The 13,708-nt window shown below is 41.5% G+C and overlaps 1 protein-coding gene across 1 annotated transcript in view; it reads right to left on the reverse strand.

Moving 5' to 3' along the window:
• CUNH9orf84 (chromosome unknown C9orf84 homolog) overlaps window positions 1-13,708 on the reverse strand; it is a 97,845-nt gene that overhangs the window by 36,840 nt on the left and 47,297 nt on the right. The window contains exons 10-13 of the mRNA XM_019518198.1: window positions 11,620-11,748; window positions 8,636-8,823; window positions 4,545-4,638; window positions 1,021-1,208 (exon numbers count right to left, since the gene is read on the reverse strand). Coding sequence (XP_019373743.1) covers window positions 1,021-1,208; window positions 4,545-4,638; window positions 8,636-8,823; window positions 11,620-11,748 — 599 coding nt within the window. The remainder of the gene's footprint in view (window positions 1-1,020; window positions 1,209-4,544; window positions 4,639-8,635; window positions 8,824-11,619; window positions 11,749-13,708) is intronic.

The following is a 13,708-nucleotide window of genomic DNA, read 5'->3' on the forward strand; positions in this document are numbered from 1 at the left end:
GGGGGTCCCTTGGCTGTCAATTGCACTCACCAAAAAGTGGCCGTGCCACTTCCAGAAGTCCCATGGCTGGCGCTCACAGGGGAGGCACTGGTGCTCCTGCCTGCCCCCCTGCCTAAATATGGAGCATGGCCTAACAGGGACTGCACCAGTGCTCTCAAGGGGTGCACGTGCACCCCCATATACCCCATACACGTCGCCACTGCATCTGCTCTTGGTAGGGGATTTACATATAGATAAGATCAACAAGAACAACCATACTGTAAGATGAACGTATCTTGGATAGTTAGGGTCAAATTTTTCCATGTTCCTATGCCCCAATTAGCTGCAGTTGCTATAACAATCTCTTTATGGCTATTTGCTGATGATCTCAATTAGAGTAACCTGAAGACTGTTAAATTATGCCTGGGGACTGGGCTGGTGCTCACATATCCCAGAAACAGGGAAGTGTAAAATGTGGCTTAAAGCCAGCATTTGCACACATAGCTCATCTAGTGCCCCATGGCTACAGATAAGGTTTGGGGCCTTCAATGTCTAAAACCAGATTGTAATTTTCAACAACAGATGCACAAGACAAAGAAAACTATAGTGCTGTGCACTCAGAAAAAAAAGAGCAAAACCCTCTAGGTTGAAATGGAGCCTTGTTTGGGACCACTTCATTTTCAGTACTGATGACTAATTACATATTCACTTTGGTTGATGAACCTGTATGCAGGTGGGTGGGCAATATATGGGTCTCTTATCTATGCTAGCTGGGGGCAGAGACAAGCAGACATGAAGGGAGAAGGTACTTGTGCATGATAAAAGCATTGTGCAAATTATATCATTCTCAGAGCAAGGGGGATCCAGTGAAGGAATCACTAGAGCTCCTGAAGGTATGCAGTTTTATATCCTCTACATGGAGGCATTCTCAATTAGAAAGACAAATACACGATTTCCTGTCATAAGCCAACTCACTTAAATAAGTTTTTTTTATAATCATGGCTGTAGTCTAAAGTAATTTTATTTGTCTGAATTTTTAACCTTATGCTCCTGTTCCTCTGTATTACTCTGCATCCAGTTTAACATATGATGGTGAAGTGCTATTAATTTGGGGTTGGTTTCATGCTTTTTCTGCCTGCTAAACTGTATGATGTCCAGCTGTCTCCAAATATTATCCAAACAAGAACCAAAGATGCTTTTATAGATATCCTTTGCCTTGGACAAATACCCTGTTTAAAAAGAGACAAGTAATTATTTAAATCTGACATTTCACAAACTTTGCAATAGCAAAAGGGGAAAAAAAAGAAAACTGTTCTGATTTCCTTACTCTGCACAACTTTTTCCTTCATTTAAAGGTGACGTATAAAGGAAAGCTGAACATTTGGCCATGGATAAAAGTATTTGCAGAATACTCCCATTACTTGGGTCCTGGACTTTTTAAGCATACAAAAAACTTCTTAAAAATCCATCTAGCTCTTCCTCTACTGGCTGACTGCAGACTGCCTCTTGATATTCCAGAACATATCATTATGGAATTTCAGATACTGGACAATTAAGCTGTGATACTGAAGCAGCCTGTAGGGATTTTTCTTATATGCCACTTCCTTCAGAGCTCTGCACTTTCACGTACAATACACTAAAAAGTTTAAATTATCTGCATCCCAACTGTTGGCTCATTATCACAGTTATTTTTAATACCTGTAATGTGTCTGAGAGATGCACTTCATGTATCAACAATTAAACTGAAGCAGACCAGGAGACTTCAAGTTATAATACGAGAGTATTTAAGAAAGTAATGGTAATTTTGAAATAAAGCATTCTTCTGCTCCTGATATTTATTCTCCACTTGAACACTGACTTTTGGGGCTGTGAATCTTCATAATGGAGGCCATGTGTGTATTCTGATAAATCTGTGCATGAACTCATATTACACTGTAATGGAAATGAACACGTGAAATAGGACCTTGTGATTTCAGGTGTGAAATAAGAAGGAAATCAACTCTTATATCCTGATCCTTAATTTTACCAGAGCGGGCGAAACAGATGTAGAAACTGATGTCGTCTTTGTGCCACTATAAACACTGGCACAAAGGCTAAGCAAACATATCCATACCTCTTGTCATGCTACAAAAACCCAAAACTTGTGGCTGCGACAGGTAGTATCAATTTCTGCTGCTTTATTGTGGCTAGAGGTGTGCGAAGCAGGCTGTATTTGATTTGGATTTGGATTCAGCCCGATTCAGGGGACAGTGATTCTAGTCGCTGATTTGGATCACTGTTTCAATTTGATTCAGCCGAATCCAAATCTGAAGATTCGATTCTGATTCGGAGAATCAGTGATTCAGCCATAGACACAGCTTTATATGTTTTTTCTATGTACCTTGAGGTACCAGGCACAGCTTGTGAACGTTGAGATGGTGGGGCAGATGGAGTGTCCCACTGGAGCGTGGGGGCCCCCTCATGCTTGGTGGCAGACCCCCCCCCTTCTGTGTCTCCCAGCTCAGTGATCAGCTGTGGGGGGACTCTGGGTGCCCCTCCAGACCCAGGAGGCACCAGCTGCTGAGCCAGGGGGCAGGTCCCCTGCGCGCTCTGCAGCGGACTCGGAAGTGGACCGGAAGTACTTCTGGTCACCTTCAGGTCCGCCGCTGAACGCACTGAGGACCCCCCGTGCTCCTGTGGGATGCTCCATCTGCCCCACCATCACAGTGTTCACGAGCTGTGCCTGGTACCTGGAGGTATATAGAAAAAACCTATAAAGCTATGTCTGTGTCTGAATCATCGAATCTCTCTGAATTGAATCGGAGGCTTAATGGGTCTCCTGATTCGAGTCCGATTCAGAGATACGGTAGCTGAATTGGGCCGAATCCTCTCTGAATCAAATCGGTGACTGAAGCTTCACACAGCCCTAATTGTGGCAGACATTTGTAGGTTTATGGTGGGAGAGCACTGTCAGCCTAGAGCCACCTGCACTCTCCAGCCACCCCAGGCTAGTGGTCTTGGGGCTTCAGGGGCCTGATCCTGCATGCCCTGGGAATTTCTGCACAGGATCAGGCTCCTTGAGACTTGTGGGTGCCTGCCCAGCTTTTCCCTCTTCCAGAGGCAGCTCCTGAGGGCATGTCTCAGTAAGTGGGGAAACCCCAACTTTCCCCACTTACCAAGATATGATCAGGAGAGTGGTAAGTATGAAAAGCTGGCCAGGTGCTCCCAGGGCTTGAGAGCTCCAGTCCTGCTCAGGAGTTCTCAGGGAGCACAGGATTGGGACCCTCAAGTACCCAGAATACTTGTCTGGGGTGGCTGGACAGTGCAGGCTGTGACAATATGGATGTCTGTTTCCTTGGCTTTAGTGCTGCCATAACATTTTTTATGGCAGCACAAAGGTGATGAAAGGCAATGTCTAATTTCACAGGTAGGGTCTGTTTGTTTCTCCAGTGGTTGAGACCCCTGCAGAGAAGCTGGTCCTGTCTACAGAAGACTGCATTACAGGAAATGACAGGATAAAGCTAGGTGAGGCACCCACCATTGCCAGTCTCAACCACACCAGAAGCAGAGATCTTAAGAGCAGCAGCAGGGGGTGCTCCCTACATGACTTTACCAACTCTTCCTGTGTTTGGTGCCTGCGTCATGGAAGCAGGTGCACAAGGCCACACATATCACTGATGTTCTCTGGGATACCTGGGAAGCAGTACAGACATACCTTTAGTCACAAAAGAGTATATGAATTCCAACTGGGTGTACACTATTCTGAACACTAAACATTGAACAAAGCAATCATTGTTGATAGTCATTTGCTTACGTCATTTTTTCATGTTTCCCAGTTAACTCAGAGATAACAATGCAAAATTCAGTATTCAGGGAGTTTGAGCAAAACCAGATATAACGCAACTGTGTGAAATTGTCTTGGCTGTTTCTTGGCTAAATCTGTGCTGTACTAGCACTTTTGCTGCTAAACAGCATTTTTTTACATGTCAGTCATACCTACCAAAGAAAGGCAACTTGCCCTGAATTGGTGTTTAATGAGTGTACAAAAGCAGTGAGGCAGAAATAGGTTGAAGCTGTAAGATGAGATGTGATAAGAGTCTAATGATAGATATCCCAGAGTCAAGACTGAAACAAAGATTGGAGGACTCCATGGCATATTGCAGGAATGGCCAGCCTGCAGCATGAGTACCACAAGTGGCACAGGTAGACTGTGTGGCACCTGGCAGATTAGGAAGCAGACAGACAGCACAGCAGCCAACAGAACAGAAAGCAGAGGAAGGGATCAGGCAGGGAGCCCACGGTAAGAAGCAGAAAGCAAAGGAGGGGGCTGGGCAGGGAATACAGAATAGGGAGCAGAAAGCAGAGCAGCAGACTGGCATTTGGGGTGGGGTTGGGTTAATTTGTTATATACCTGCCAAAAAGGTTGACCGACACCCACCCTCCTCCCCCCAGCATACTGAATATCAGAGAGAGGTATGGCATCAAGCTCGACTATACTGAATATCAGCCAGCAACATTTTGGTGGTAACCTACCATGCTGCAGAGATAATAAAGAGGGAATACACCTGTTTGTTGTTAATACTAACCTAATGCTCTGTCCAATTCACACATTAACAGGAGATCTCTAACTGTTACCAGTAGGTGTACTTGGGCAGCATGTTTGAACAGCTTTAGTTCCTTCTCACTTGTTTTTCCTGTACAAAAGAAACTTTTTTTAATCCATGCATGGTTTACATAGAAACTCCAGAAACTATATTGCTTAAATTAAATTATACAAAGGAAGCTGATGTCTCAGAATAAGTCCCTCACAATTACATTCATATGAATTCAAACATGTTCTTCCTGTGGATCTTAGCAATGCAAACACAGTTATGTATGTAGATGAAGCAGACATTTTACCTCAGTTAAATTACCTGTGTGAGATTTGTAGTAGTCTAACTGCTTGGATTATGTTCATTCTCATCCACCAGAAGGAGACAGATTATTAAATACTTTAATTATATTATACCTCTACTTAAATACAAAGATCTATCCTTTCAGACTTCAACTGTAGTTCCCAAGAAATCTGGCTGACTTCATTCTTTGACATTCAGTAAACACCCTCAAACTACCAATGGTAACCTGAATTCACACTTTGCAGAGAAAATTTGCATTAAAATTTGAACCATTAAAATTCTATTCCTAATGGAAGATGGTCTGGATTGGTATAGTATATTAAAAGAAAGAAAAGGTACATTTAAAGAAAAGAGGGAATTTCCTCTTCAGTTTTTAATACAAATCCAGACATACAAGATCTCCCAATTTGGAACCTCAAAGCAGCTCATATATTAGACTACAGGAGGGATTTGGATTTAATATCTGTTCAGTCCACCCTCATGCCAAAGGCAACCCTTAGTGGAAGCCTGAATATATTTCTGTAATATTTGGGCAAAGGTACATCCAGGTGTCAGTCTGATATTCAAACCTTTAACAAAAATACTGACTTAATTTTTCTGATTCCATTTTCCTTGCAGTAACATAAACTTTCCTGAATAACACCTTAATCCACTTTGATTGAGTAGATTTAGACATTACTTATCTTTTCTTTGGCCCTTGGATCAAAACAGATCTTCACTGAACTCTGCTACTTGCTCTGGGAAAATCTGCAAGGAGCTATGCATGACCTAGCAAAGAATCCTTCTTCCTTTCATATTTGTTACTTATAAGCAGAATGTAAGTAAGGAAATTTGCCTAATTCAGATAAAATGCAAATGGTATTTTAGGCTTAAATTTGGTGTAAATGGAGTTTTTGGACCTTCTCCCTAGTGGCAGAATTCTGGGCCTGGGTTGTTACACACTAGGCTACCTATTTAAAACCTGAAAGAGCTTCCTGGCAGATGTTGCCTCTAACATGGACAAACATAGCTAAAATATTTGAAACTTCTTCTCTTGTCAGTTTGGCATTGATCTGATTTTCAGTCTGGGTGGCAAACAAATGCAACCTCTAAGTCAGGTCCTTTTGAGCTGTAGTCCAGATATCCACAGATCTCATGAGCCAATCATGAAATCATAGAATCATAGAATCATAGAAGTTGGGTTGGAAGGGACCTTGTAGATCTTCAAGTCCGACCCCCTGCCTGGGCAGGAGAAAAAAATGGGCTCAAATGATCCCAGCTAGGTAGGCATCAAGCCTCCTCTTAAAGACCCCCAGGGTAGGAGCCAGCACCACTTCCCTTGGAAGTTGGTTCCAGATTCTAGCCGCCCTGACAGTGAAGTAGTTCTTACGGATGTCTAATCTAAACCTACTCTCCAGCAACTTGTGGCCGTTATTCCTTGTTATGCCAGGGGGCGCTAGGGGAAACAAGGTCTCTCCCAAACCCTTCTGGACCCCCCTAGGGGACCAGATCAGACAGGGAATAGTAAGCCTTTTCCACTACTCCCCAAAGAATAGCCTGGCTATGAAGGATTTTGTTTTACTGCCCACTATTTCAGTCAGAAAAACCTGTTCACTGACATAGGTAATGCTGCAAACCAAATAACGAGGACAAAAATGGGAAGACTATTGTTAGGCTGGAATGTCATATCTGGTTTCTGATGTTTTGCTCATTTTCTCCAACCATTCAACTGAGTGTGGAGAAACATAGACTTCCTTAAAAATTACTCTTAATTTAAACTAAAGACTGACAAAGATCTCTCAGTCCTTTAAAGGGGTCTGATAATGCTCTACCCACTTCTCTGTGACTTGATGTGGTATTTGTGAGTCCTTTGATGGAAGTATATAGCTTTAGTTCTCTCTCAGCATATGTGTTTGTTCTCTGAAACAACTCTGTTAACAATTTGCTTCACTGGCCACTGTGAAAAATGAAGTGAACTTTGATATATCCTTTATTTAGTTTTTCTCTTGATCCCAGTGTACCAAAAAATGTTATTTTCTTCACAGTATTCCTCACTAACATTTTCCAGTATATGTTGCTTTTTGAATTTTGAAAAACACATTAAACAAACACATTTGCTTCAACCATAACCTACAGAAGTTCATAACTTACTTTGCTGATTTTTTAAAATTAAGAACCTTTTTATTGATAGGGTGGCAAGTTCTTTACCCATGTCAGAAGATAAATTAGAATTAGACAAACTACATGTATTATAGTCCATCTCAGAGTTTATAAGCAACCTTAGTCATTCTTCATTTAGCTCCCATCTAGTCAAGCAGATATGACAAAAATAGCCACCAAACACAAAGAAAAGGACAACAAAAATACATACTGGTATATTACAGTGTGTGGGGATACGAATTAAAAAATTTCTTCAGTGTATAATTAACCAGGACCAAATATTTTCTACACATCTAAAACGTCCTTAAATTAGATTTGGACTAATGTGTTTTTAATATTAAGGCCTGTGCATTAGTAAAACAATATGGAAAATAAAGTTTGTGTGAAAGGGGCAAACTCCCAGGCCTGGTCCAATACCAGCCTGCCACCTGTCTATAGGCAAAATGCCAGCCTCACTCACCTGCCATGCCTTCATTGTTAGATAAGTAAAAAGATGGTTTTAGGTGGGAGGCTGCCCTTTGAGCACTGTGACGATGACAAAGGGTGGTTCCTACCTCCCCCTTTTATCCCCCATGCATCGCTGATGACATACAGTTTGTTATAACTCCAGTCTGAGGCAAGGCCAAACTCAGTACATAGTTAGGCCTCTAGCATACTGCCCTATTCAGGGCCTCATACATACCACCCCACTCTTACTGGGGCCTCTGACACTCTGCTGCTCTCACCAGACCTCTCTCACACTGCCCTGTCCTGGGCTGCATACACCTTGCCCTGCTGCCTTATGTCATAAGTGACCATGTGGGCCATCAGGCTCATCTCTTCACTCCTCGGCCAGCCCTGGTGCAGCCTTTTGGGACTCTCCCGCGACCCTCATCTGAACAATGGCTGGGCAATTAGCCAAACTCTGGGCTAACTTCTCCCCTAGCCCCTCACTGGGCCACTTCACCTCTTTCTTGGGCCTTCACTCTGCCCCTACACTGGGGCCCAGGGTCTTATAAGCCTGCAGGCTCAGGTGCCTCTCAGTAGGTGTGCCTGGCTCCAACTCCTGAGTCTTATAGCTGTATGGGCTCAGGTGCCTCATAGTAAGTGTGTCTAGCCCCACTCTGCCACCAATAACCCACCAGATGGTGGGGGCTGGGGTTAAGGTGCCCCTACCCACCTTTCACCAGAGAGGTAACTGACCTGGCATTTCTTGGTGACTCCCTTGCCACTAGGAGTCCCACCAGGCCACCCTTCCCCAGCAGTTTCAGGTCATGCCAAGGACCAGGAGCCTCCTGCCATCCCCACAGCCCCAGCCCTTACCCCCAAGATGTTCCAGGAGCAGCAGCTCAGCCAGGTGGTGTTACTCCCTTGGTGGGTAGCTGCAAACTGCTGCTCCTGCTCTAAAATGACCACTCTCATCAAGCACCTGCTGGCTGCCTGCTCCAGCCCTTAAAGTGACAGGCACACAAAAGGTGCTCTGTCACAGTCTGTATTAATGAAGATCTTTTGGGAAATAAAAGTCAGTTACCATCATCCCATAAAATAGGAAACTGCTGAAAACCCTGTCAGTGATTTGTTAAACTCACTCAAGCCCAATACAAATGAAACCTCATTATTACTGATGAAGAACACACTGCATTTTGAAAGATGTTAATAGCCACATCAATCCTACCTTGTTTAAAATCATCACAGATCACTTTCTCCTGCTGTCTTAAGAAGAATCGAGTGTGGTCAAATTTAATGGCAGCAAACCTCCAACTCTTTGAGGCAAGCATGCCAAGATCCATCAACTCTTTTAGAACAGGGGTGGCGGCAGCTGCTAAGATGTGGTATGCCTGGCACTGGCCCTCTAGTTAACACAAATTAAAAAAAAGGTGATGCAGTTTGGTTACCCCAATGCTGTTGAATAAAGTAGTCAAAATGTCTTCCATAACAACAACAAAAAAGACGTCTTCAAGAAATCTGCAACCCTTGTTAAACTTTTAACTTTTTAATAGTTTCTTAACGAGTTTCAGAAGACACAACTTTTTACGGCAACTGACATACATTCATTTAATGGCACAATGGGAGCTGATCCCTGATCCCAACAACTGTGCCTCCTGCCATGCTACATGTGCATGGAAGTGTGCATGATTTTAGGATCAGGGATCAGATCCCAATGGTGCTATTATTACCTCCCAGTGCAGGGGGAGCTGGACTCCCTCTGAATTGGCAAGTTGAAAGCTGGTTGTCTACAGCCCAGATTAACCCAAACCGTCATGGGGCCAGAACCAACAATCAGCTCATTTTTGGTCTAGTCTCAGGACTGAACTGAGGCCAATTCAACAAGCTGGTGCAGTCTCAAGGCTAAGACAATCAGCTGATTGTTGGTCCCAGCCCCAGGACTGCACAAGAGCCAGTTGCAGACCCCAATGCCTTTCCAGGGCTAGGACCAACAAGGGACCACATTAGGGCTGGCTCAAGACTCTGATGTGGTTCCAGGACCAGGACTGTACCAGTTTTAAGCCACCTCTAGTTCCCCTGCCATATGTTCAATTTAAAGAGTAATGGAAACCAGCCACAGAAATGTTATACCTATTTTGTGAAATATTTTTGTGGCTGGTTTCTGGTTTTGTTGCACCATTACTTCCTTGAATATGTAGCAGAATTACTATTTATGAGGTGATTAACAGGGTAATCACAACTTAATTGTAACACCTGCCAGGGGCTTAAGATACAACCAAGTTTTCATAGCACCAGGTTTCAGTAAGGTAACAGAAAAAGTGAAGAATTTCAATCTACTGCTGATGTTGAATTAGCTGGATGTTATTAGGTGGTCACTACCTAATGTGATTGTTCAGTTGATCACAAGGACAACTTGTCATTTTTTTACTTTTCAGGGTTTATCATTTCATTGCAAAAATACCTCAAACTGACTTGCCAGGTTTGACACATTTCTGTAGCTGATACTCTTTTTTGCTATCTTATGGACTCATTATGATTAGTTAGTATTTGTTAACACTTTAAAGAAGTGGCACATTATGATAAGTGTTCATTATCAGCATCTATAGTTCTGTATTCTTTGTGGTCAAATGCTGTGTTTTTGCTAGTCAACACAATATAATTTAATTAATTCATTAATATATTAACAAATCATTTTCTTTTTAAAGTGCTCTAATATTTCCAGTAATGCACCATTAATGTTTCATTGTTTTTACAAATGTGGTTGCGTGTGGCTTTCTATTCTCTCTTGCATTGGATCAAGTTTGCTTCTGACTGAAGAACTGCTTTATGTATAATGGCACTATGTCAAAATGTCACCATATTTCAGAGACTGGCATGTAACAGTCCATCATATTTTATAGCATCTGAGGATAATATAGGTTGTTTGTGCTGATTGATGAAGGCTTTATTTTCAGTTGCATTGAAAACTTTTGTTTCCTGACTTACAAAGAAAAAGCATCTGGTTTTAGGTCCTGCTTCATCACTGATTATGAAATTTTACATCAAACAAGTCATTGGGTAAAACCAGAAATAATCTTGAGAGTTGTGATTAGCATCCAAGCTCCCCACTTGCAATTAATGTCCAGCAATAAACTCCAGTGAATACTGTGCCAGAGTTTGTTGCTCCTGGGTGCTGTGTTTGAACATGCTCCAAGGCCTGCAGGACATTGAGCTGGGTTGCAGCAACCCCAGCAGGCGGGGGACCCACAGAGGTCAGCCTGATAGCTTGGGGCTTCTTTCACCCGACTCAATGTGCTGCAGAGAGGGAAGCTGAGATACAAGGGTGCTTCACTGTGCGGCTAGCTAGTAGGCAGCCCCTGTATTGAAGAACCCTTGTGCCTCAGCCAGCCCTGTAAGCATCTACATATGCATTGCTGTGGAGCAAGAAACTGTGCTATAGGACAGTACTTGTGTTTACAAGTACTAACCTATTGTGGAGTTAATTAGTTTTACTGCACAAGTAGATGCCAAGATGTTTACTGCAGAACTAATTAGTCTACTCTGCAGTAAACATCTCATGGAGAGGCACCCACAGTGTCATGTTCCTTCCTGCTTGCACTCTTTCTAGTCCCTGGAATCTTGCATTCTTTTCTACCCAATAACAGAGCTCCACAGCAGGGTCAGAGACTGCTTCTCCCAACCCACCTAAGCCTACAGCCTGGTGGTTAGTCAGATCCTGAGATGTTTTTAGCTACGTATTATATGCCCTCCTGATATGCAAACCTATGCATATGCCATTGTTTTAAGAACATTTTCTATTGAGATTAGTCCTAGCTTTCTTCCATTTTCCCTTTTTCTTCTCAAACATCCAAGTGAAGAATAGATGCAAAGCATTTGTTCCTCACTGTTTCAATATACAATATGGGGACTCTTTCTTTTAGTTTGACTTCTAGTATCAGAACTTTCTCAGTTCTGGCATCATTCAAAACTATTTATTTTTCAAATGTTGTTATTATCTGCCAGGCTTGCAATGGAACTTTCTTGGATGGACTCCCACGCACAAAATGGCAGAAGGAACCACCCACATAAACTTCTGCAGCACAAGGACTTGAACACAGAATGAAACTGGTTTCCATATTAGTTTTGTACAGGTAGAAATTATTTTATATAAATCTGTATTCCAATAAAAATAATTTAACTGCTTAAATCAAAAATTTGATACCTGAGGCTTGAACTTGGATTGAAACTCTGTCTTGAGCCTCCTGTTCTGGTTTCTTTTTCAGCACAGCCTTACAAGCAGCCGGAATGTCTTGTTTAAGAATTTGTGAACGCTCTTCTTCATTTTTGAGAACTAAAGCATTGACCATAATGTTGATACATAATTATCACAACAGCCCAAAGAATTAACTATATTTCTTAACATGTATCTCTACTTGCTAATAAGCTCAGGTACCACAGAGCAATAATTTTTGTTTTTACTCTTGAAAAAAGACAATAGTTTATTTTTACCCTTTATATCCCCCAGGTGTTCCTTCTTCCTGGCTGCAGTCACTTGATACAGGGGCCAGATTATGTTTGAAGAAAGTGGCTTCTGTCAGATCTAAAATGCAGTTATTTTTTGTTTGTTACAGAGATCCTGACCCTGGAAAACTTTGGGAAGCTGCCTCTACAATCCTATTGTTTCCACAGAGAAACACTCCTTAATGAGCATTAGGTCAAGAAAGCTGTGGAGTGGAAGGACATTTGTGCAACCACTCATTTATTCAGTGTATGGCATGGCAGGTCTGACTAAAGTCATAAGGAAGTTAGAAATATGAGGGAAGAGAAGGATAATACAAAGGTTGGAAAAAACTTATTTAAAGGAGTCTGTTCTGAAGTAGTCCCTTCATTTCCACTCCTTTGCAGCTGTTCCCTTAGTGTCTTTAGCACCTCAGTAGCTCATTTTTTTCTTTTCCTCCTGCTCATTCCTCTATAAATATTATATGCAAATAACATTCTAAATTAAAAAAAGATTACAAGGGGAATGCAAGGGGGTTTATTTGTTGGGGGACAGTAGATCTTCAATCAATATAGCCACTTTTTAAAAGGGACTTTACTGATCATGTGACACAATAGCATCAAATACTATTAGTACTTAGTATTAAAAATACTGTGAGTATTTAGCATGAAATATTGTTGTATTATTTCTACATGAATGATACAAAATGTCCAGTTTCCCAAGAGCCTATACATTCAGGTATCAGTAATACACAACACTTCAGCTAAATTATAAGCATTTACTACTTCATGATACATTTAATTTATCTAAGCCTCCACAACTCTTAACAAGGATTTACATCTACAGTTATTCTGGACACTGTAACACACCCAGAACATCTGCTTAGAGATGTAGTTCCAGGTAGAGTTCACTAGATGGTAACATTGGACCTCAGTTCAGATGCCTTCATTTTATATGTTTAGGACAGGGATTAACATTTTTATAAGCTCTGAAAGGATTCTGTATGTGTATCAAAGGAAAACAAGAAGAGATGATTTTACTTTAAAATTTGTACCCAAGTTCTTAGAAATAATTAGTTTTCTAAAATTATGTAAGGGTTCAATTAAAATCTGTATTAAGGACTTAACATCCTAGGCCCATTTTATGGTATTATAATTATGACTGAAAAGATTTGCATCACTACCTTTTTTTTTTGCCTAGTGTATAACACTCGCATGTAGGTATGTAAACTTTATTAAAGCTTTGCTAAACCAGACCCTTGCAGCATTTTATTTTCAGTGTGATTTTACTTTGAAAAGTGATTGTATATACATGCCATTGCCTTTCAATGACTTCTTTTGCAAAAGTGCTCAATTAACAAATTAGACTTACTTTCTACCTATTAATCTCATGCTCGGCCTGCAACCTGGGCTTCCTTCTCATGCATCAACTCCCAGCAAACCATATTCTGCCTTCTTCAACTCCTGTTCAGCCTCACTGAGTCATTAGGTTTGCACAAGTTTAAGTGATTGGAACAATTTTGTTGGCAGAAGGGTTGGGGAGGGAGGCAACAAGAGAAGAGGGAGAATCTAACTCACTCTTTGAGATCTACTGGTTCTGTAGGACTAAAAAATAGAAAGCAGCAGAAATTTTATCACAGAAAATAATAGACTGGACAGAACACACACAGGGAGCCAAGCTTGTGAGCAAAGGTACTATTTTCACAATCACCTTTCATAGTGGAGCCTAACTTTAATATATTATTAAGGCAATAAATAAGGTACCACCATAGATGAAATATCACATGAATAGAAATTTCACCAAGTGTTCATCC

This window comes from Gavialis gangeticus, unplaced genomic scaffold (genome assembly GCF_001723915.1).
Source record: "Gavialis gangeticus isolate Ggan-Ray unplaced genomic scaffold, GavGan_comp1, whole genome shotgun sequence".
Lineage (NCBI taxonomy): Eukaryota > Metazoa > Chordata > Crocodylia > Gavialidae > Gavialis > Gavialis gangeticus.